This window comes from Apteryx mantelli, chromosome 1 (genome assembly GCF_036417845.1).
Source record: "Apteryx mantelli isolate bAptMan1 chromosome 1, bAptMan1.hap1, whole genome shotgun sequence".
Taxonomy (NCBI): domain Eukaryota; kingdom Metazoa; phylum Chordata; class Aves; order Apterygiformes; family Apterygidae; genus Apteryx; species Apteryx mantelli.
Window position 1 is genome coordinate 152,634,355 of NC_089978.1, and position 24,469 is coordinate 152,658,823.

Sequence of the window (24,469 nt, forward strand, 5' to 3'; positions counted from 1 at the left end):
TCAGCCTGCTTCAGGTTTTTGTCCTATAAGTCTCTGAATTAGTTTCTTCACAGGTAGAGGAAGGACATTTCTTTGGCCAGAAATGTGTAGCTCTAATTGGCCAAGTACATAATTCTTTTCTTTACAGCCTTGCAGCAGTTGCAATCATGGCAAGTGGATCAAGTGTTTCTTGTCCACTGAGGGAGGGACAGGCAGGTGAAGGGTCTGGCTCTCAATTCTACTGGCTTGTCATTTTTATCAGGCTGTGTCCTCCCCCTTGGTCATCACAGGATAAGAAAGGCATTTTACTGTATTTTCTCAACCTTTGGCTTGTCCATCATTCCATGAGCAAGTTGCAGCAGAGAAAGAGAAGAGAGAAACCAGAGGGGGAAGGGGTGGTACAGGCCAGTAGAGCCTCTCTGGTAAGAAATGAGACTGAAGGTATTGCTGCTTTTGAGGGGGATGTTAGAAGGTCAAGAAGTGGGGGTGATGACAGGGCTAAGAGTCCAGGGAAAAACACAGCTGCAAAGTTTACATAGGAACCCACAGGAGAAGGCTACGGGCAACTGCCTGCTTTGCTTGTGTTTAAAGCCAGCTATGAAAGGAGGGAAAAAAGCATTCAAGTACTGTATAAATGGAGGAAGAAGAGTCTCCTGCGGGCTGGTGTAAGAGGGGCCAAACAAAGGTCTCTGGTGCACTGGGGGCATTACGGGATATGGCTATTACCAGATGTGCACGTAGAAGAAATCGTAAGGCCCATCTATAACATGCAAAACAAGAAGCTCCTAGCAGAGTTTGCAAGAAAGTCTCAACTCTTCAAGGGAAAATTATGCCACCAGAGGTTTAGCACAGCAATGAGAGGGCTCAAGTCTATGACTGCTGGTCCTGGGAGGACCAGATTTCAGCAGCCAAAGCAGGAGCTGTAAGGAGCAGTGCCTGGCAGCCATGCTGCTGTCGGGCCCTGCTGTGCATGCCAGGCTCAGCCTGCGTCCGGCTGCTGGCAAACTCCCTCTGCGGTGGTTTAAAAATAAATGCTTCAGGCTGTCGGACAACCTTCCTTGTAAAAATAAATACAGCATCTTTGCCAGCCTCCTGGGAACGCTCGTGAGGACTGGTTGGGGCACATGCGCCCTCAAAGGCGGGTACCCCAGCCGGAAACACGGCTCCCCTCTCCACCCTTGCTCAGTGGTGTCTGAGGAATGAGGGGCACCAAATCCCCTTCTGAGCCTGGACCTTCGCTCCCTGTGCTGGCTGCATCAGAGGTCTGCAAGCCTGGACAGCACTGTCACAGGCGCCAATGTTTTCTTCTGCGGCTGATTCACGAGAGGGAAATGCTCCAGAGGGGGCAAACTGAATTTGCAGGGACCCCCATCTCACCCCGGGGGGGGAGGCTGGTTAGCAGCTGACTCGTTATCGCTCCAGGTCCCAAAGCAGAAGGACACCGCCTCCCTCGCTCTTTCTCCTCCCGGGGGGCCCGCGCCCCGGCTGGGCAGGCAGCCGCCCCCGCGCAGCCCCGCGCAGCGGCGCCGTGGAGCAGCGGCGCCCCCTGGCGGCCCGCGCCGGCTGCGCACCCCGCGCCCGGCCGCGGCGCCCCCCGCCGCCGCCGCCGCCTGCCGGCGGCTTGTGCCTCCTTTGAAGCTCGTTAGTACCAAAAACAGGTGAAAAAAAACAGCTGGTCCACTGGTCCAGGGCAAGGGGAAAGCCTGCTTCTGCTTCAGTCTTAAATTTGTGCAGCACCAGCAATGAATGCATAAGACCTCTGGCTATAATGGGGGAGAAAAAGCACCAGGAGGAAAAAAAAAAAAGCTCAAGGATGTTTAGATACACAAAATGTTTTTTAAATCAGCTTGGGCTGATGAAATTCACCCTATGTCAGGGAACTGGCTAGGTCTCTCCCAGAGCTTTCTGCAAGTCTCAGAACCCGGGAAAGGGCAAAAGTGCGTTTACAGTTAATAAGAAGGGAATGACGGACCCCAGACATACAGTTTGGGCAGCCTAATTTCAATGACCGACAGATGCTGACACAAGTAACCAAAACAACTAATCTAACCTGCAAGTGGTCGTATCATTAAAAAGTGATGAATCCCTCCTAGCCGTAATCAGAGTAAATTACAGTACATTTATCTTTTTTTTTTTTTTTCCCTCTGCCAGAAACAATCAGCTTGGTGGATAATTGAGAAACATTTGAGGGTTTTTTTTGTTTGTTTTTAATTTTAGAAAGTCTTTGGTTCTCTCTTTGACTGTATTTTTCTTCAGCAGCCAAGGGAAACAAGGTCTTCTAGATGGAAGTCCCTAGTCTGTAAGTGGGTGTGTAACTAGCTAAGAAGGTGTATTTAAGAGTAGCTGTAATTGGCTCAGTTGTGCTACTGGAAGAAGGTTTCAAGCCCGATTCCACAACAGCCTGCTGCTGAGGCTGCTGAGACTGAATACTTTGAGTAGCATCTCCAAGGCCAGCGTCAATTTTGCCAGAGCAAGAGGAGCTGCAAACATTTCTAAGAAATAAAAGTGATCTTGGCATGCTGTAGAAATGATGTAAAACAAACGGTAAGTAATTCAGTAAGGGTAGGGGCCCTTAAGGAGGAATAACCAACTATACAAACATAAAACTTTTTGTTGCTGATGCTGTAATAGCTCCGCAGAAAGGTCTCTGGGAGTTAAAGTGTGTCAAAAATGAATAAATATTGGAGTTCACAGAACAACAACCTAAAAGCAAACAATCACACTGGGGCGCCTGAGTCATATGTGCCAAACCTGTCCTTATCATGGAAGTGAGGAGATGGTAAGCCTATTCAGAAAGCAAACAAACACCGTTTCCTCTCTATGGACGTTAAGCAAACCTTTAGCTCTATTTAGCACTAGAAAAACCTCGGCAAAATTCAGTATCAAGATTTCTGTGCCTCACCTCAAGAAAGAGGGAACCACTGGGACAGAGTGCATCAGAGAGCAAGAATAATGATCAGAGTTTTAGAAAACATAGTGATCTGTAGGATAAAAGACTTGGGTTTGTATAGAAAAAAACTGAGTGAAGGCATGGCAGGAGTTTGCATACATGTAAAAAACTGCTGTGAAGATCCTTTGAATGTCCACTGCAAGAAGGATAAATTGTCATAACCTTAGATCGAAACAAGGCTATATCCTGAGATGTAAAACCTCTGAGGGCCATGCGGCACTGGAATAGGTTCACTAATGAAACTGTGAGTCCCCCACCACTGGTGTGTTTTGGGAAATGGTTAATTAAACCTCTGTAAGGGCCTGTATAATTGATTTGGAGGGGTCTAAGCCTCGAGCTCTCTTCCAGCCTTAATCTTTCCTCATTAGTGATCCTGCACGGCTTTCCTCTAGCAGGGGCTGTTGGTATCTGTTTCCCTTGAGCGCTTCATTTTCCTCCATCACATCAAATCCTGCCAGCCTCACTGCTCTTCTTCAACATGGACACCGGCTTCTGTAATCACTCGCCATCTTCAGCTTGCCTCCCAGCTTTACCAAAATCTCAAGATTTTTCTCTGAAACAGCACAGTAAAAACTTTGGAAGTGTATTTAAAGGAGATGAAGATAGGGTTTAAAGAAAGCGTTTGAGCACCCCAAAAGACCATCTTGGAGTAAATTGTTACAAAACACATAAGTATCGGCATCCTTCCCTCTGTGCTGCGCCCTGACGCACAAACCAACTGCTTCCTGAATTTCAAGCACTGGCTGGTGTATCTCTAGGGCGTCAATGTCTTATTTGCTGTTGAAAGGAGGGGAAGAGCCGTTACGGACGTGGGCATCGTAAAGCACGTAAAGCACGTAAAGCAGCTTGCTAGGGCTCGAGGCCCACAGATGACCACAGAGTAGACAAAATGGCCCCATGTGAAGGCCACGTTCCCCCCCCCCCTTTGTGGTGCCCCAATCTCCCCCCAAATCCACAGCCCCACCGCAGGCAGGTACCCCAAACGCGGGGCCAGGCACCCCGGCGAGGCAGCCGCCTGCCGCAGGACCGGCTGTAACTGACCGGACCGGAGCGGCGCGAACCGGTCGGCGGCCGCCGCGGGCCATGGCAACGGGCGGCGCCGCGCTGTGACGCGCGGGGCGGCCGGAGGCGGCGCCATGGCGCAGGTAGCGCCACCGCCCGCCCCCGGCTCCGGGTCCCGCCCCGCGTCCCTGGGAGTTGTAGTCCGGGAACTACGAGCCCCGGCGTGCCCCGCCGCCGCGCCGCGGGCGGGCAGGAGGCAGGGCGGGCAGGCGGCGCGGCATGGCGCTGCGCGGCTGCCTGCGGGCCGGGCGCGGGGCGCTGCGCGGCGCGGCGCCGCCCGCCCGCGGGGGCTGCGGCGGGGGCCGGGTGAGCGCCGGGGGCCGGGCCGGGCCGGGCCGCGTCCTTCGCCGCGGCGCTGCAAGGGCGCCGCGGCCCGGGCTCGTCCCGGTGGGGGTGACCGGGGGGGTGGCGGGGCGGGGGGAGGGGAGGGGACTGCTGGGCCGCGGTGACCGTGCCCTCCGCTCGCCCCGCAGCCGCCGGCCTTCGGCTTCCTCTTCGACATCGACGGGGTGCTGGTGCGGGGCAGCCAGGTGATCCCCGCCGCCCGCGACGCCTTCCGCGCCCTCTCCGACGCCCGCGGGCGGCTCCGCGTGCCCGTCGTCTTCCTCACCAACGCCGGCAACTGCCTGAGGAAGGCCAAGGCCGAAGAGCTGTCCCGGGCCCTGGGGCTGCAGGTAACCGCCCGGCCTCGCGCCCGCCCGCCTGCCCCCCTAGGCCGGGGTCGCCCCGAGCGCGGGGAGACGGAGGCAGAAGCCTTCCCGGCTCCGGCAAGCGCAGCAGCACAGCTCGCGCGCTGCTCGCGCCATCCGCACGGCCGTTTCGTGCCCCGTCCCAGCGCGGGGCCGGGCGTCGAGTGGCTGCGTCCGGCAGCCAGGCGGTCGCCCAGTGGTGCCCACGCGGGGCTTTCCCATGGGGAGGAGGAGGAGGAAGCTCTTACGCTAGGATGAAATGAGTCCAAGTCATCGAGAAACTGCTTTTTTGCAGCCCCTTGCCCCTACTTGGATTTGAGTGCACACATCTGTACTTTGAAACAGGAGCACCAAGAGGAGGGAGCCTTCCCAGCACAGCTTTCTGGGGAGGGGTTAAGGGCGGGGAAACTTTGACCTTCATAGTGCAAACGGATTTGAAACTTCTGTCAAAAGAAGCTGGCTTTGCTTTCTGAGCCGGGGTCCGCTAGGGATGGGAAATATAAATGTGTTCCTCTGAGCTAAATAAAAAAAATCCTGTATATATTGTTAGGCCAGCTTAGCCCAACAAGGGGGCTATGGAAAGACAGTGTTGGATGGCTCTAGCAGGAGCACATGGGGGTAGGAGGCCCTGCCTTGTTCTGCCCTTGATCCCGTCAGGACCTGTGTGGGAGCACCACTGAGCGAAGCAGAGAATCCTGTTCAGATGCAGTCTGAATGTCTCTGTGTGGCTCAACCAGCTGGAGCTGCGTCTGTGGCAGGTCACACAAAATGACTGGCTCTGCCTTGGCATGACCTGTTAATTGACAAGGACAGCAGGGATGGGCGGAGGAAGGCAGCAGCATGGGGAAAGGGAAGTGGCCTGACTGCTGAACACTGCACGGAGAAGGGGCAAATCTTCCATATTTTTTACCCAAGCACCTTTCCTCCCTTCTGCAGGTGTCTCCAGAGCAGGTGATCCTGTCCCACAGCCCCCTGCGACTCTTCAGTCAGTTCCACCAGAAGTGCGTGCTGGTGGCAGGGCAGGGGCCCGTGGAGGAGAATGCCCAAAAGTATCCTTTGCTGCACTTGCCTCGCAGCTGTCTGCTCTTCCCACTGTAGCCTCCCAACTAAACGCTGCTGTTCCAACCCTGCCTGTACCCGGAGCATTTGCTCAGTCAGCTTGCAGGAGGGCAAGGAAACAGGAAGGCCACTGTTCTTATCTTATGGGAGGGACCCTTATGGAGAGACTCAAATTCAGGCACTCGTCATTTACCTCTATCTTAGTCACCTTCTGGCTTTCCTTGGCCTGCCTTTCACTTCTCACATTGATTAGCTCTTCTGTGAGCTGCACTGCTGTTCTTCCTGGTGGGATCTCACTGAGAGGACCCTACAGGCTTTGAATCTCTTCTCTTTTGGGATAGTATTATGCTCCTACCCAGTCTTTGATGGCAAACTAAATTACAGATCGCACCCAACCCTCCACAATTAAGATTTCTCCCAGGAACGTGATAGCATTTTAAGCAACTCAAATATCTATAAAGCCAGAGTGCCAAAGTGCAGGGCTGTGGTTTAAAAGAGAATCCCACATGCATATTGCCTTGTTGGGCAGAGGGCATAGCAGGTCTGGCATAGTCTGCTTCTGCAAGCAGGAAGAAGCAGCTGCACTGTTTGTGACATCCTGTCCTATCTGCTCACCATTTCAGCCTGTCAGCTTCATCACTGAAGTGCCATGGCCAGCTTCTCCTCATGTTCACAGTACCATTCCCTTTTCCAGGGCCTTTGAAGTTATATGCCAGGGTTAGCTCTGTAAAGAGGACCTCATCCAAACCTGTTGCTGTTCACTTAGCTTCTATGAAGCTGTGGACTTGGGTCACTGTTCTGTCTTTCCAACAGCATCTTTGAGTGGGCTTAATGGGTCTGGCAGAGAGCAGTATGAACAGGGAAACAGTCAGAACAATAGACCCTCCCCTTGTGTATGTGCACATACACACAGACACCCACACAGAGTCAAACCTTGTACTTTCATTTGAATGCCTTTGGTACAAAATCTTGTCCTGTTCCTACCTTTCCCCAGAGCAAGCAGAGGAAGCTAATGGCAAGGTGTTCTGCAAGCAAATGCAACTTAGCCTTTCCTTGCCTAGGTTTATCAGCATGCACCGTTTTCTCGTCCCCAGCTAAGCTGATTCAGAGCTTCACTGATTCTACTTCAATCCAGAAGCCTGGCCAGCGCCCTGCACTGCCCCAATACACGAATCCTGCTCTTAAAGGTCTCCCAAAGCACATCCTTTCTGCCCTGGAGCAATCTCTTCTCTTGACCTACCACCACGGGCTGCTAATGACAAAGTAAATCCCCCCAGTCTTTTCAACCTTTAGGACCACCTTTAGGTTGATGCACAATATACAATTTGACTGAAAGCAATGAAGTTAACCAATTACCAGGTGTAAGTAACAGCTCTGCTACTAGGACTTGTGTTTCTTAACCCTGTAGATGCCTTTGCAAGTTACTTTTTTTTAAAAAAAAGTCTCCATATCTTCCCTTGATGATCTGAAATAGCTTGGGGTTCAAGCATGTTGTTACCATAGAGGCACTGAGGAAGGCGTTTCCCCTATTGGACATGGTGGATCAAAGCCGGAGGCCAAAGGAGCTGGTAATTTCCTGATACATCAGTAGAATGGGTGGTCTGCTGTGTTACAGCTTATAGCATGGGGGGAGAAGCTGCAAGGGCACAGACCAGCTGGCTGCTGGTGACCTTCTCTGGTGAGAGCCTGGGATTGGTACTGAGCAGCCTGCATCTCTCTGTGCTTTCCAGTGTTGGCTCCTGCTGAAAGGGCAGTAACTTTGCCCCCTTCTTTCTCCCTCATGCCATGGCTGTGTTTCATTGCTATTCCTTGCAGTGACTGGCAAGACAGTTTGGTTGACCTCTCCAAGTCTGAGAGACAGGAATGCAGGATCTGTGAAATCCAATCTAGAGGGTGGAGGGTAAATAAATATTTTTGGGGGATTCAAGGTGGCTTGACAGGGGCTTTGCCCTGCCTCTTTATGGATCAGCCCTGGCAGTTTCAGAGGAAGCATTTTTATTTCTATTTGAAGAGGGCATTAGCTTTTGCATTACTAACCCAGCCTTCTATTTTTTTCTGGCAGCCTCCTCCAACCACTGACTTCCCCACTATAGAAGGTAAGCAGTCGCCTTTGTTTACATGTGAACAGCAAGCAGAAATAAGTCAGGCCAGCCAGCTGGGAGGGGAGCTAATGATGTGCTGTCAGCTCATCAGTATCCACAGGCAGCTTATTGAGAGGATACAGTCTGGAGGCAGTCTAGCTGCACTTGCACAGCATGAAGCACAAGCTGATAAGAGTGAAGCCAACTTCTCTCTGTACCGCACTCCAGCACCTGGAAGCAGCGGTGAACGCAGCGCAGTGCTATGCAGACTGGAGCCCTGGTACTGGCTGTACTCTGATTGTAGCAGTATTAGCCAGGGCATCCCAGCAGAGGGAACAAACTGAAGGGTGGATGGCTCTTTTATTCCTTCTGGATGGCTGGTTTATTTCTTCTGGAAAAATGTGCAGTATGGCAGACATTAAGCTTTTGCTAGTAGGTCCTGTACTTGCATGCTGTGAGTTTCCAAGCATCTCTTGAAATGTTTCAGGGGTGATTCTGTTTGGGGAGCCGGTCAGGTGGGAGACAAGTCTGCAACTTATTATTGATGTACTCTTGAGCAATGGGAACCCTGGGGCAGAGCTGGAAGATATACCATACCCTCATCTGCCTGTTCTCGCCTGCAACATGGATCTTCTGTGGATGGCAGAAGCCAAGATGCCCAGGTGAAAAGCATGTCCGGTATTTATTTTAGCCTAGCTCATACAGCTCTCCTGCAGATCTTTTCTTACACAGTACATTTCTTTAGTTTTAGAGTCTGACAGTATGGCATTGTTAGCGGCAGAGACATTGAAACTGAATGAGAAACAAAGACTAAAACTTTCAAGAAACAAAAGCCAAATCACTGCCTGTGTAGGTGTTTGTGGGTAGATACTGTGTCCAAACCAGGCGGTAACCTGGTTACAGCGGATGGCATGCAAGCGGCATGAGTGGGGGCACTGATGACCTACTTTCTGGAGCAGGTTTGGCCATGGCACTTTCCTTCTCTGCTTGGAGAACATCTACAAGAAGGTGACAGGCCGTGAGCTGAGGTACGAGGCCTTGATTGGCAAACCCAGCACAGTCACCTACCGCTATGCTGAGTACCTGATAAAACAGCAGGCTGAGAAACAAGGCTGGAAGTCTCCCATCCGACGCCTCTATGCAATTGGGTAAGAGACCATTTTTCCTGCTTGCTTCCTTAGGGAGCTGCATCCTAGTTTCTTTTAAGTAAAGTTTTTTATGGGGATTTCTAAAATGAGCACCAAAATCCCCAAGTCACTGCTGGTGTCTCCTGTCTTAGAGCAAAGGGTTGCTAGATTTTTGCACCCTACACTTCTAATAATTTGAAGGGCACTGTCAGCCAAGGAAAGCTCTTACTGCAGGATGCAGAATGCATGTAACATAACTGGATTAAAGAAAAAGATAGAAGACTCAGATGTAGTACCATTAGCCCATTTGGCTAAACAGTCTGGGGTCATAGGGCTTACATTACAGTAATGGCAGAACCTGCTATGAGTGCTTTGGGTGTATCTTTTTCCCTTTGAGAAAAGGTATTTGTGAAGCATGTGGCCTTCACCACAGCTGAACAGGACACATCACTGTGTCCTACATGTCCACCTATATGAGTAAGTGGACTCATTTGCCCAATCTGGGGGATACTCTTGATGTTAGCAAGTGTCTTGTGCCCCTTCCTCTCTCAGGGCTGCCTTAATCCCAGTCTGCCAGAGCCAGAACTTGATGTATGGGTTAGTTTCTCATTTCTGTTTCATACTGTGGCCTTATCTAGGGATAATCCCATGTCCGATATCTATGGGGCAAACCTCTACAACAGCTACCTCAAGTCAGCTCACCAGAACCAGGTCCAGGCTGGGGTGAAGAGGAGCCCACTCGCAGCTAGTCCCCAAACTGAGGACCAGCTCGTGCAAAGGAAGGACTGCAACATTTCAATGGAGGGCTGCGAGTCGATTCTGGTCTGCACTGGGGTCTACCGCCACAATGCAGATGTTCCCAGTAATCCAGAGGAATGCGTGACAGAGACTGCGTTCCACGGGCATCGGGATTTCTGCTTTGACCCCAGCCTGGTGGAGGCATCTTACGTAGTGCAGGATGTGAATGACGCTGTGCAGCTTGCTTTCAAGAAGGAAAACTGGAACTAGGATTGAGACAGGTGTGCTGCAAAGATCTACAGTCAGGGGTTTCGTGTAGTGGAAAGGGGAGAGGGAGAGAACAGGGAGAGACCTGGGGTGATCTTCTAGTCTAGCCAACATGAAAGAAAACTCCTTGTCTCAACACTAAACACCCCTTGTTTGTACTGATAGTCTTCTGCAAACCTGACAGCCACCAGCAGGCTTTCAACTGTGAACTTACGTTGCTACAATCACAAATTGAACCATAATGGAAATTAAGAGGTTTATGAGACATAACAAGAAGGCCTGTCCCAGCAGTCCCAGTTTTGTTCTGCCATCAGAGTTCTTTCTCTTCCACCCTTTGTGCAAAGGGATCAGGCGAGCCTGCTCTCCTCTTTGCAATGTATTTGAGGATGAAGCTCTTCCCTGTGCAAAGAGCCACCATCAGCCAACATACCATCCGTACAACGTACCATTCGTCCAATTTGTGATGTGAGCAGCCCAGAAGCTCTGCTGTGGTGACACTCTGCCAAGGGAAAGCTTTAACTCTTAACAGTCTCCTTATAATGAATAAGTGCCTATGGACTTTAACAAATCCTGCTTGCTTGGGGATTCGCCACTGCGTCACTGTCAGTCTGAAACAAAGTCCCATTTTGCAGCCCTCCAGCAGTTAGGGAGGGGCAGGGCCCCCCAAAGGAAGCTGCAGTTGCCAGAGCAGCTTGCTGCAGGGCCAAGGGAAAAGTTGTATTATTCCGTTCCCACTATTTAGCATTCTGTGAATACTTCTGCCTTTTGCAGTCAGCCTTAGGAGCCAGCAGCTGGCTCTTAGTAGCAGAGGGAAACACCTCGGTGTCTGAATTTCCAGAGGTGTCGTTGCCTAGAACTCAGTATTGCAGCAAGAGGCTGTTTCTACACCCAGCCTGGCCCCAACTGTTGCAAGGGGCAGCCCCCTGCTCCACCTGGCACAGCTTCCATGGAGGGGCCCCTGAGAAGGAGGCCAGCTAGTACAAGTCACAGCCCTTCTTTGCTCCTTCCTTGCATGTAGGGGTTGAAAGAGCCAGGATGGTACCCAAGCCCCAAACCCCCAGTCTTGATCTTTAAGAACACAAATCATTCTGTCCTTTGCTTCCTTCTTTCCTCTCTCCCCAGTGTGGTTTGCCTCTCAGGGATATCCCATATGGTCTGATATGTTCCCTGATAGGGTCCCCGTTCCCTCCCCTTCCTGCAGTGTAGAGGTGGAGTCCCCCTAACTTTCATTAGCTGCTGGGACCTTGCTGCCCAGGAATATTTCCGTACCCCTAACAGCATACTCCTTCCATTGCCTCTGTTTCCCTAGCCCTGCCTAGTCAGAGAAAGTTCATTTAGACAGTCCAAAAAGGTTAAGTAAACATTACTTGAGGATCTCTATATGAAAGATTGGCTCAGGAAGGGATTTCTTAATTGTAGACAAGCATCATGATTTTAGAAGTACAAGTCAGTCTGCATAAACAACAGAAAGCCTTTGGCGCCACCACACTGAATTATGTTACTAGTTATGCTCAACTCGCCCCACATAGAGATTAGAATTAGGTCCGAGGTGCCTCCATTTCCCTCCTTCCCATTTTACCAGGCAGCTCCATATACAGGGTACAAAAAAGATATTCTGCGCAGAAATCTGTGGTGTTCGCAATTAAAATCTCAGCATCCACGTGCACTGACATTCTGCGTCAGCAGCTCTCTGTGTTCCTTTTCCGATACTGCTGTATCCTGCTAGGAAGGTCACGCTGTGGAGTGGGCTCTTTGGTTACATTATGCCAGGCTCTGTGTCCTGAGGGGGCTGGGTGCTCTGTCAGTGACCCAGGCAAAGAGGTCCTTCTCTCTGCTCTCTAACAAGGCAAGTTTTTCTCTATACCTTATATTCCAAATAGGAGCAGAAAAATACCTCTGGGTGAATTCCCTCCTGTGAAATCTGTAATGGGAAGCAGCCTCTTCCTCTCTTAGCACTAGCTGGGGTTCTCCTTTGTCTCATCAGGACAAGAATCACTTGGCTGCTTCTAAGAGCAGCTGTGATGTGAGAAACACAATCTTAAATTTTAATCCTTTGCCTTTTGCTGGAGAGAAAACAAAATGATTGTTTAACCTACTTGTACAAAACAAAGGCTCGTCTCCAGTTCCCAGAAGAATAAGTACAGGGATTGACTTGGCGTATAACACAGGGAAGGTCTTTTAGCTTTCAAAGCGTCTCTGAAGTCACAAGCGTGCTGTAGACCCAGTGTGCAAGGCCTGATACTGGAGCCCCAAATCCCATTTATTCTTAGACTCGCTCTGGTGTCTCTCAACCTCACTTCCACAGGTGACAACCAGCAGCAGGAAGAGGAATGCTCCCTTTCTGAGCAATATCTGCTAGCTTTGGTGATTAGCTGGTGATTTAGGATTAACTGGAAACTGTCTTCTAGGCCATAGGCCACAGGCCTGACTGCTGGTGATTACTCCTAGCCATGCCTTCCATTTGGTAGGTACTTATCTGCAGAAATACTAAGGTTTGTGCATCTGTGTGTGCAGTTGCCTTTGGTAGAGCTCTTTCTTGTGATGTGTTAAGATCATGGTGCCAGTTGCTCACAGACAGGGTGCTGCTGAAACAATGTTCCCTGGGGGCTGCAGTGCTATCGAACCAGCTCTCCCGAGTGGAGTCAAGTACTCTGGCTGCCATTTCCGATAACGGTCGTAGCTTTGTGGAAGGAACATGCAGAGGAATTTTGAGAAATCACAGGTGGTTTTGTAATTTCATATCAACGTGCACAGCCCACCTCAGCCAGAAGCAAGGTAGGTACCAAGAAGGCGATAGGGCCTCCTCCACAAAGGGAACAGTTTTGCATTTGCACAGAGAACGAGCCAGGCACCTCCATCTCTAGAATAGCAGTGGAGATGAACCGACTGACGTGAATCTGCTTTGGATTCCAAACCTACTTTTAGCTCCAGTTTTGGGGTTTTTTTTAGCATGTTAGTGTTGAAGCAGTGCTCTGGGAGTCTTTAAAACGCATGGGAGGAGCTTTAGTGATTAAAGAAGCTTCACTTTTGAGTAGAAACTGGGGAGAGGGGAGAAGAAAGCTAGAAGAATTTCCTATCCTTTCCCCTATTTTTGCCAAGTAATGCTGCTTTTGGGGCTCTGCTTGTTGGTCTGCACTGGTAAGTCAGATGGGCTGCCCTTGGTCTGAGCAACATGGAGAACTTGTCCCTCTTCCCCCCTCAGCTCCTTGAAATGGTGCGCTTAGTCTGAGTCACTTCCCAGAAACTGCGTGGGCACAGTGAATGGAGTAGGAATTTGAGATCTCCAGCTGCTGTCTGATACTGACCTGGTTATAGAAGATTTCTGCAGTGAGAGGCACTTGCCAGATTTCTGTTCCATGGATTTTGTGGTAGAGCACTGTGCAGGCTGCCAGCCTATCTGCATTTCATTTATGGGTGCCTGTTAACACTAGAATTCAGTGAAGTCCTTTTACTTGCTGTGTTTCCTGGGATTAGCTTTAAGTGAGGCTGGAACATAACCTTTCCTTTGCCTCACCTATTACACAGATGTGGTATTTTAGATACCATATTTCTCTGTTTTCCAGCAAGCATACTTCTGTGCAGATTACTGAACATAGTGAACAAGAGAGGGGACTTCACTTGCCAATCTAATCCTGTAACATTTATATATGGTACACTGCCCTGTTGCAACAAACATTATGAAGACCTAACAGCTCTACCTGCCACAGATGAATGGGTTTTGGTCAAGCCCTAAGGGAGTAAGTGGTGAGGTGAGGCAACTGAGAACAGCCCAGAGGAACTGGAGGATGGATATAAGTTATTTTGGACCTGAAGCAGAGCTTTTATGTCTTGCAATAAGGTTTTGAAAAGGGTGTCCAGAGAGGATGATTCACTTATTTCACAGGACACAAGCAACTACTAGCCTGGCATTCAGGGAGTGACATAACACTACTGAGCCCTTTCTTCCAATCCTTGTGCTGGTGTGTCTTTTTTCTCCAATAAATGGGTAATTTGGGTTTCAGATTATATCTTGTGCACTGTAGCAGTGATTATGTATTGTGCAGAGAAATCACAAGCTGTGATGGTTTTAGCTTTCATATTAAGTTCAACCCGATTCCACAGCTGCTCCTTTGAACTAGCACATATATATAAAAAAAAAACAAAAGAAAAAAAAAAGAGGGTTTCTGTAAAATAAATTTTAACATGCTGTGTGTACATATCACGAGTATTGTCCTGGCCTTTTTCATGCCTTTGTCCTAGAAGATAACCAGGACAAATTCTGTCTTTTGTTCTGTTCATGAAGCCATTCTCAGATTTTATTGAGGGAACCACCCTGAAAGGTACCCCTCCGGCGATTCTTTTGATGGGCTGAACTGTCATTCCCTCTAAGCTCTGTATCTGCTCTACGCAAGTGAGATAAATGTAACTTTGACCATTCCCCCTTTGTAGAGGAAAAAACTGACATATCAAACTACGATGTCCTTGCTGACTATTCACAGTCAAGACTAGTTTGGGGATGCCACTTGTATGTAATACACTTTCAGGGAAGGCATTTAGTTGTGACCTTGCATAAGCGGTTTTTTGTAATGACTACTTCTACAGTGTGGGGAAGCCACAAACTAGATACCACCAATTTAACCTGCTATTGCAGACAGAACAAGCCTAAGGGTATATGAAAACCCTCCTTACCATTAGCTTACTCGCTGCTGTGTAAAACCGCCTGTGATCATAAAAGAAACCCAACTTGTCTGTCAGGAGCCATGCTCTGTTACCTTTTGGAAAATGTGAGTGAAGTTACAGAGACAGATACTAACTGACAGAAACTCTCACATTAGAGCCAAGAGCTTCCACTGACTTCAGCAAATGAAAGATTTGAGATCCTACCAGGTGAAAGTCTTCAGCTTCAATGACCTAAAAACAGCCAGTGTGCAATATTTCACTTGCATTGAAGCTAGAGCCACACAGAAATCCTTAACCAACACGAAGAGTGTAATGAAACACTGATGAAGGAACAGCTTAAACAAGAGGGACCAAGAGCCCTGGGCAAGTGGGGCTGAGGGGCTGCTCCCAGGTGAGTGCTGGGGGAACGCCTACCAGAGTAAATGCTGAAAAATGCTTAGTCTGTAGATGATGATGGGTCTCGAACTCAAGCTAAGCAGTTATCTGCTCACCGCTGGTACCGATGTGGGCACTTCAGGGGCATGCCCAAACCCTTCCTCTGCTGAATGTAGCTAGCATCAATTATAAAGGCACAAGTCCTTATGGATTTATGCACCCACAGGGACAATATGGTGAAAATTACGCACTTAAGACCTTTATGGAACCAGTCTGGAACACTTCATAAACCTACACAAGCAGGACCAAAACTAAGAGCCAAACTGTTGCATCACAAGAACATTTTTCTCTCTAGTTCACTATAAAAAATTGCTTCTTTTTCCTTTCAGTCAGTTCAACTACTAAGATCTTTTATTTTCATTTTCTTCTCAATCTAAGGTCAGTTCCAATACACACTATGTGCCAAGGCTGAATAAGCACAAAATACAAAGAACAACCTCTAAAGCCTCCACACTCCCCAAACCCCTGCCCCACTACAACAAGCATGAAAAAAAAATATCTCTGCATTTTACACCAGTATCAGCTCTTTGAACTGAAGTTTATAAGTAATAGGTTGTTAAGCACTTTAATATCCTTTTGAAGAATACCTATATTCCCAAAATCAGGGTGCTCAATCAGCAGTTTAGTTACAAAGACTTTGCACTCAGAGGTGAACACACTGAGGCATCTTTGAATTTTGGTGCTGGCCAGGTGAGACTGCTCTACACCTGTTTGTAACTTCCACCCTGGACATTTGAATAGATTAAATAACTGTGGTGCAAAATGTGTGTCAAAGAATCCCAGAGCCTTCCCATCCCACACAAAATGCATTTTAAGTATGGTTAGAGCAGATTACACTAATTCAAACTCACTGAAATCAGCTTTGCCTCTTCTTCTCCCTCCCTCCCACTGCTGCCAGTTTCTGACAGCTTACTGCAGGGTATAATTAGGGTTTTAGCTTCTGGTCTTTTTTTCAGGCATATTTTTGTCTCTCTCTTTTTTTTTTCCCCTCCCAAGAAATAGAGTCATTATTTTGTTTCCTCTTGAGTTCTGCCCGCAAGAATGTTTGCCTTTCCCCTAGTATTTTTGAGGACACTCTACTTGTCTCCACTAGTAAGGAAAACTAGAAATGGTAGTATTTTAGGTAGTCGCTATGACTATTTCATAAAACCCTGTTGTCTACTGCTAGCTTTTAAATATATGCACATACACACAAATAAATATATAACAAGGCCAGAAAAATAGCTTTGGAGCTGCTGCAGAGTAGAAGCTATCTATAGTTTAGCCTTTTATTGTTTTAATGGTAACTTAAGCACTAACACCTCCGAGGACTGCATATTGCATTAAATAACTGGATCACATGGGAGACATCAGCTTGTCATATCTCATCCTACAGCATGCTACAAAAAGCTCTCGAGTGCTTTCTCAAGCAGAAGACATTTCTCCCCCCACCCCATTTTAAAGTACAGATACAATTTCTACTTCCTTCCACATAAACAGACTCTTTTCTTATTCTCACCTGTTTGTTTGGGTTTTGTTTTCCCCATGGTGTTCAGCAGGCCTGGAGGAACATTAGCTCCAAAAGCCCATGCTCAGCCAAAGGAAGCCTTTGGCTCCTGCTCTCCATCCCAGTGCTCACCCCCACCCCCTATGCATAGCTCCCCTTGCCCAAAGGCCACAGGATCCCCTCCCCAGTTACCTCCAACATAAGGACCTCCTCTGCAGCACTCCTACCATCTCTGGAGAAATATTTCCATGCAGCTCCTCTTGCCCTGCTCACCCAGTCCCAGCCCAGCAGCACCATATTCCTGGAGGCAGCAAGGTGCTAACCCAGGCAGACCCACTTAGCACCCATTTCCTCCCCAGGTGCCTCACTTACCACACTTTCCCCCCGGGCTGCCTTTGCTGCTTCACCTGGCTGGCACGTCAGAGTCCGTTTTCCCCAGGAGGGCAGGCCAGCTGCAGGGTCGGCAGTGAGACAACTCATCCCTCCTGAAGCCCTGGGAACCCCGTCCAATTACACTTACCCCAGCGGGGGGGACAGAGTCCAGTCCACCAAGAAACACAGCCGAATGTCTGTGAAATGAGCCTCTAGCCTGAAAGCAGAGGAGACGTGAGCAGACTTCCAGGGCAGCTAAAGCAACATGTCCTACGGCGCCCATGCACAAGGAAGCACATTGCCCAGCAAACCCGTAGGAGAGATAGGAGGGCAAAGGAAGCACTGCCTGTGGCCCAGGTAGCGCAGGAAGCAGCCCTCCTTGTGTGAAGACTGTTGCCCCGAGGGGCCCAAATGGACGCTCTGTTTTCACTCTAGGTCCTGTCACAGAACTTGAAAACTTTTCTTGCAGTTTTGAAGTGGAACGGGTAAATGAGTTAGAAGCAAGACTGATTTAGCCAGTCCTCAGGACTGACCAGTCTCTGTCATGTTAATGATGTCAGTGACACAAATGTTGGCTTACCCTGAGAAGGACCCCCCCCCCCCATTAAGTCCAGGATCCAGTACAGAAGAGTGTGATTTTACCCTCTACCCTAGATCACGCATTTTCACTGCCATCTAACCTAGCCTTTATGGGGAAACCAAATGACTGAGGCACAGCCCATATTATTCGCAGCTCCTTGTTTCTGCTCAGACTGACCCACAGCCATGCTGAGCTGACTGAATTGTGGGGGCATCAGGCAAACGCCTGACCTCAGCCAAAGAAAAGGGTCTCTAGGCCGTGTTTGAACCTGAAACAGCAATGCGGACAACGGACATCCTCTTTGGCCATAGTCTTGCGACTCATCCTCCTCATATAACTGTGAATACCCAAAAGAGCCCTAAACAGCCTGTTTGTCCAGTTGTACAAAAATTATAATCCAAGAAATTCTTTGGACATAGTTTTCTTCTTTGGCAGGCAAGTCTGTATTTTGTATCAAAGAGAGAGGACCTGGCAAGCTGAACATCAGCACTCAGCAGCAGAGCCCGGGCGCAGGGCTTTTGTCTCTGAAACAGTCCACACACCTTGAAAGGCCTCAAGAGCAAAGCAAATTCCTCATAGTGTATTTGGTAAGGAAAGGAGTGGTGGTTCACTGCTCACTGTTTTTTTGCATCTTGAATGACCTTGGGCATCGTCAGCTCAGCAGAAAGTGGTATTATATTGCTTCTGTCACTTAAAAGTTAGCAGTTTTCATGTGCTGGGTGGCTGTGGGCTGGCACTACACACTGGCAATGAGAAGGGAAGAGCGTGGCCTGTGTCACTATGAAAGTAGCATTGCGGAAACACCGCTGAGGCATTGATATGGGATGCGGAGAGCCAGGAGCTGCCAGGGGAAGAGGACAGTCACGGGCCTCTGGCAGCACAGCAGAGGCAATGCTGGAGCTGTGATGCCCAAGCCATGCACCTTGGCAGGGGCCCGCCAAGCCAAATACAGGGCATCACTGCACGGCACTCTCTGGAGCCTGCCAGGAGAGAGCCTCAGCCCCACACTGCCAAGCAGACATGTGCTGGCAAATGAATGGTGACAGACCTCTTGGGACTCACCTGATTTTAAACTTGTGACCACTGGTCACACTTGTCACAGTTACAAGGCTAGTGGTCCCTCCCACTGCATCCTGGTCCCTCTGTGAGCATCTTTGTAGGTGTCATGACCATTTTGCATCAGGTTTCTTTTGACATGCTGTAGTGACTGACCTTAAATTGAAATATTTTTATTCGCTAATTAGAGTGTGGAACTAGAGAGAAAGGCTTCTTAAACAGCAAGACAGTGCACACATGATCAGTCCCATCTAATGCTACGTATCATGATAAGGGGAGGGTTAGAGGAATGCAATAAATAATACAAATGGAGCTGGTGCCACATTGAACCTTGACAAGTGTAGCTAAGCACTGAAACACAATGTGAGTGTAGCAGAAAACACGTCCCACTCCTAGCTTTAACCCAGCCATGCAGGCAGTAGCAGCAAAGATGCAGTAGCATGGGCTTTAAAGCAGGATGACAACTAGCATGGGAGACCATGGGAATGCCTGTGGGCTGCTAGCATGATTTAGGAGTTGTACCACTTCAGTATTGTGGTACCCAAGTAACTAGATTAAAGTCTGCATGGTCTCCTCTTATCTTGCCCTTTTTTGCTGTTTTGACCATGCTTTTAGAAAATAGATTTTTCTGTGCCCTCACTCTGATCTCCATTAACAGACTAATACTTTTGCTGTGACTCTTCTTCTTCCCCTGCTTTTCCACTTGATCATTGCTATGTGCCTAAAGAAGTCCTTACACGCCAGCCCACCCCTAAGCTCCTCCCTTCCCCTCCTCAATTATTTCTTTGTTTCAGGTTTCAGCATGAAGCCTCCTGGTACCCCCAGACTGATTTCTGCTTGTTGTCAGGAGCATCCACGGGCATTTACCGACACAGGCCTCCCCAGGGAGGCTGCACCAGTGCTTGTGTATTAGACTGTTGTCACTGCCTTTGTGGATGGCCTTTCTCAGTACTCAACAGCTGGGGCTTGCTCAGCCCCATGTGTTGATTAGTATACACCCTCAAACGTCTCATTATTTTGGATCTTTAGCAGCAGGTGTAATTTATACAGACTTTTTCAGATGCAACTTATGTAGTAGGCTTTGCTTCATATACAGGCAGCATTGGGCTTATCACTGATGGGTGCACTTAGGGATGGAGGTGCTGCGGCTGCTGAGCACCAAACCACTTTGAGACATGACCTGTCCAGGCATCATTGCTGGTGCTGAGAGGGCTCCAGCCAGCTGCCCCACTTTCCAGACATTACTGGTGGTCCAGTAAAGGCCCAGAGCAGTGATTTCAGCAGAGGTAGGAACCTTAGTGCTATTTGCATCAATTTAAAGCAACTCTCCCACAAAAGCCAGTTGGGCAAAGCACTCAGCACATGGCTTGGCTGAACTCAGGAAATCTATGGGGTAAATACCACTTACTTTGATGTGCAATTACTTACACCAAATCATAAGTATGGGCAGCTGAATGTCCAGTGCCATGGATGGGGTGGGGGTGGGGGCGCAAGCTAGCGCTTCACCACAGATCCAGTGCCAGGCCTCTGCCCTCCTCTTGGTTGGCCTAGAGAGATCTGGGGACATAGATGTTGTTAAAGCACTTCTGATTTCTGTAGTCACAGATGTAGAAGCCTGTATATGTTTATGTGTGGGTGGAGGGGCACTTGCTACATGTGGGAGCTTCGGTACTATGCTGCAATTTTTGGAGCTGATGGCATGGCATGGAAGGACCCCCCCCCCCCCCCAAACCCCTGCCCCGGGCTGGTGCTGGGGGCACCAACCCCCTCGCCCCCCCACCAGCGTGGGGTCCACACACCCGGCCCGGGCGACTCCGTTCACAGGGAGATTTGGGGGGCAGGCGCCAGCTGGGCTGTGCCCCCCCGGATACGGCTCCCAGGGCGCTCCCGCGGCCCGCCCCACCGCAGCCTCGGGGGGGGGGAGGGAGCCTTCCTCCCCCTCCCCCTCCTCCTCCTCCTCCCGCCTGCACAGCCTCTCTGCTCCGCCACCCCCAGCCCACCCACCGCCGACGCAAGCGCCCGCTCCGGCACCGGCTGCGGCTCCCGCCGCCCGCGGCCTCCCGCCGCCGCCGCCGCTCGGGGGCTCCGCGCCGCCGCCGCCGCTGCCGCCGCCGCCGCTGCCGGTGCCGGTGCCGGTGCGGCGGCGCGGGGCGTGGGGAGGGCGGGCCGGGGGCGGGCCGGGGCCGCGGCGCGGCCGTCGGGCCCGGCACGCCGGCTCGGGGGCCGGGGAGGACCATGCACCGCGCTGCCTCCAACCAGCGCTCGGTCTCCTCCTCCTCGGGCTCCTTCCAGCCGCCGCCGCCGCCGCCGCCGCCGCCGCCGCACGCCGCCGACCGGCAGCCCCTCTTCCCGGGCGGCTCCAGCAGCGGCGGCAGCCGGCGGGGCTCGGGGTCGAGCTCGGGCTCGGCCCGGGCCCGCCGCCCCCGCAGCAGCGGCAGCAGCACCGAGGAGGAGGAGGAGGAGGAGGAGGAGGAAGAGGACAGCATCAGCATCAGTAAGCCCCTGGTGCCGCCGCCCGCCGCCCCGCCGCCCGCCGCCTCGCCGCTCCCCAGCAGCAGCGGCAGCAGCGGCAGCAGCGGCGGCGGCGGCGGCGGCGGCGGCAGCCCGGGCCGCAGCATGACGGCGGCGGAGCTGTACGGGGCGGCGGCGGCGGGCGGCGCGGCGGGCGGCGCGGCGGGCGGCGGGGCGCTGCCGGGGCCCCGCGGGGCGGGCGGGCGGCGCTGGGGCTTCAAGGCGCTGTCCCTGGTGCTGCTGCTGGGGCAGGGCGCGCTGCTGGACCTCTACCTGATCGCCGTCACCGACCTCTACTGGTGCAGCTGGATCGCCACCGACCTGGTGCTGGCCGCCGGCTGGGGCATCTTCTTCTGCCGCAACAGCCGGGCGCGCCGCCGGGAGCGGCCGCCGCCGCCGCCGCCGCCGGGGCCGCCGCCGCCGCACCCGCTGCTGCTGCACGGGCCGCCCGGGGGCCGCGGCGGCGGCGGCGGCCCCCCCCGCGGCGGCGGCGGCCCCCCCCGCGGCGGCGACTTCGCCTACGCGCACCTCGCCTGGCTCATCTACTCCATCGCCTTCACGCCCAAGGCGGCGCTGATCCTGGGCACCTCCATCCTGGAGCTGATCGAGCTGCGCCTGCCCCTGGGCACCACCGGCTTCCGCATCACCCTGGCGCTCTCGGCGCCGCTGCTCTACTGCCTGCTGCGGGCCATCGGCACCGAGGGCGCCGGGCAGCTGCTGCTGCCGCCGCAGCCGCCGCCGCAGCACCGCGCCGCCGCCGCCTTCCTCGCCACCTGCCTCGACCTGCTGGACAGCTTCTCCCTGCTGGAGCTGGTGCTGCAGCCCGGGCGGCCGGCGCCGCTGCCGGCGCCGCTGCGCTACCTCCTCATCGCCGTCTACTTCCTCTGCCTGGCCTCGCCGGTGCTGTGGCTGTACGAGCTCAGCGCCGCCCGCCCCCCCGGCGCCGCCCGCCTCGCCCTGCACCTCCTGCTGCCCGCCGGGCTGCTGGACGCGCCGCTCCTGGCGCTGCGCTGCCTCCTGCTCCTGCGCTACCAGCAGCCGCTCTCCCTCTTCATGCTCAAAAACCTCTTCTTCCTCGCCTGCCGCGGCCTGGAGGCCCTGGAGACCTGCTGCCTCCTGCGCCCCGCCGCCGCCGCCGCCGCCGCCGCCGCCGCCGCCACGCCGGCCGCCAAGTACGGCGCGGCCCCCGCGCCCGCCGCCGCCGCGCCACTGCCCCACGGCCTCTCCGAGGCCGACGTGGGCCCCCACGGCTATGTCAACGCGCTGGCGGTCACGGCGCAGGGCTGAGTCGCCGCCTTTCGGCTCTGGTCCCCCCGCCGCGGCGCCCGGGGGGCCGACCCCGCGCTCCTGCCCGCGGCCAAACCGAGGGAGGGAGCTGGGCGCGAACCCGGCTTCAGCAGAGCTCGTCCCCCACCCCTGAAAACGCACCTGCCCTTGGCAGCGAGTTTTTCTCCAGTGCTTTTGCCCCTTCTCACTGTTGGGAAGATCCAACTCCTTCTCCTTCACTGCCTGCTAGGCCACCGTGTTGCTTTGTCACCGTGAAGGTTTCCTTTTCTGTTTTCTCCCCCTAAGCAACCGGGACCAGTGGATTTTTCCCTTACTTCAACATCACGATGAGATGTGAAAAGGGTCTGAACAGCAGAGACCTGCCTTTGGGGTGCGTGCAGGACAGAAGGAAGCACGCTTTGGATTCATTAGGGCTTGCAAAGCTGTCACCTCTGTTTTCCAACAAGCAGAGCTGAAGAGGGTCTTTGAGGACCAACTGGGGACTTCTGGAAGTCAGCTGGCCCCCGGCCATTGTGAGCCTAGAAGCCACTTTCTCCTTGACAAAAACGTCTACCTCTGTGCTTCAACCTTTTGCATCTTACATTGACTTCACACGATAAAGAAACACATGAATTTGAAACAGACATTAATCCGGGGGCTCAGACCCCATTTCATCACCACTGAGACACTGAATTCTGGTGAGAACAGGGTTTACAGCAGCCTACTGCTCACTTCAGACAGCAGCACCCACTTGCTGGGGCTCTCATTTCTCTGTGAATATGCATGTTTACTGGATCAGTGTTGGTTTTCTTTTATGCAGAGCACATGGGCTCCCTTCACAGAGGCTGGGCAGGCTGGAAAGATTTTCTCCAGCCCCTCTCCCCATGTGTTTGCTAGAGCCAGAAGGGGCTAAGTCAGCAAATCATTCCCCTCTCAAACAGCAGGGCAGAGGATCTGGGTGCTGCTCGGAGTGGGCCCTGTGCACCTCACTTCTCTGCACAGAAAGCAAAGTGCTACCTGAGTCCCTGTGTTGCAGGTGCCCAGGCTACGGCTCAGGCACCTTGGGGAAAGCCCACACACCAGCACCCTGTCCTCTGCACGCATGTGGTTAAGGGTGGGTGGGGAAAAAAGTTAGTTGTAAAGTAACCTCTCGTAGAAACACTGTTATCTTTGGTTTTATGCTCCATGAATGTTCAGTGTGGGTTAAGGCCTGCTCCTTTGTCTGTCTATAGCTGTTCCTGAAAGCAGTCAAATAAAAGCAGGAGCATGAAGGTCAGGCACAGAAAAAGGACTTTGCCCCTCACAGGTTTATATTTTGTTACCTGGGCAGGACTGTATTCATTGAAAACATGTCACAGTTTCCCGTCCAGAGCCGTTTCTTAAGCCGTCCTGATGGGAAGGGGAAATAAAGTGCCATCGCCTACTACCCAGAGGCAAGAGCAGGCCCACAGGCGCAGCCCAGGCCTTTCCTCCCCATGCACCTCCCCTTTCACAGGGCAGGATCCACCACCTGCTCTAACATACTGCTACAACAAAATGTTTACAGTCTGATAACTTCCAACTCCCACAGGCAGAACGGTGGTGCCATGGGGCTCTCCTCCCCCTGCCCTTGGGCGGCCGACCAGCGTCGAGGGGCTACGCAAGATGGGTCCACAGCACTGGTCCGTTCAGAGCTGCGGCTAGGTGGGGGGACCCGCTGCTCTCCCCAAGCCCAAGGAAGAGCTAGCAAAGACCAGACTGAACTTTCCCACCAGTGCTTTATTTTTAATCTGAGCCCTTTCAGGGGCAGTTGTGTGAATTTTGGCCAGTGGCCTTCTTTTCAGTAACTTCTTTTGTCTGGACAATCTTGGTGCTGTGAGTAACTGTGATTGTAAAACTAAGTACTGTGAACTTTTCTTATGTGATGTGAGATGTGTCTAGGGGATGCTAATTTCCTGGCCAAAGGGGATGAAATAGCTGGTAGATTGTGCTTGTACAGAGATTTGCTCCTTTGCGCCTCCCTTTTTCAGCATTAAAAAAGACAGTAAAAGCTCAGAAAGAACTTGGGTACTGTTCAAGAGAGAACGAGATGGTACCTGAATCCAAGAATAGCCCATGCTTTAGTCAAAGTTTCCCTCTCCCGCTTGCTTTCTTTTTGGCAAGTATTTTTTTA

General features: G+C 51.9%; 2 protein-coding genes across 2 annotated transcripts; both read left to right on the forward strand.

Annotated features, from left to right (window-relative positions):
• Nucleotides 1–4,210: 4,210 nt before the first annotated feature.
• On the forward strand, nt 4,211–14,150 carry HDHD5 (haloacid dehalogenase like hydrolase domain containing 5). The gene is made up of 9 exons (XM_067306949.1): nt 4,211–4,297; nt 4,465–4,665; nt 5,617–5,729; nt 7,214–7,307; nt 7,802–7,835; nt 8,308–8,482; nt 8,780–8,968; nt 9,586–9,966; nt 13,155–14,150. Exons 1-8 carry the CDS (start codon nt 4,211–4,213, stop codon nt 9,953–9,955), a joined length of 1,263 nt encoding a protein of 420 aa, XP_067163050.1. The 3' UTR covers nt 9,956–9,966; nt 13,155–14,150.
• Nucleotides 14,151–21,156: 7,006 nt separating this feature from the next.
• On the forward strand, nt 21,157–22,338 carry TMEM121B (transmembrane protein 121B). Its single transcript, XM_067295070.1, has one exon. It carries the CDS (start codon nt 21,157–21,159, stop codon nt 22,336–22,338), a length of 1,182 nt encoding a protein of 393 aa, XP_067151171.1.
• Nucleotides 22,339–24,469: the final 2,131 nt, after the last annotated feature.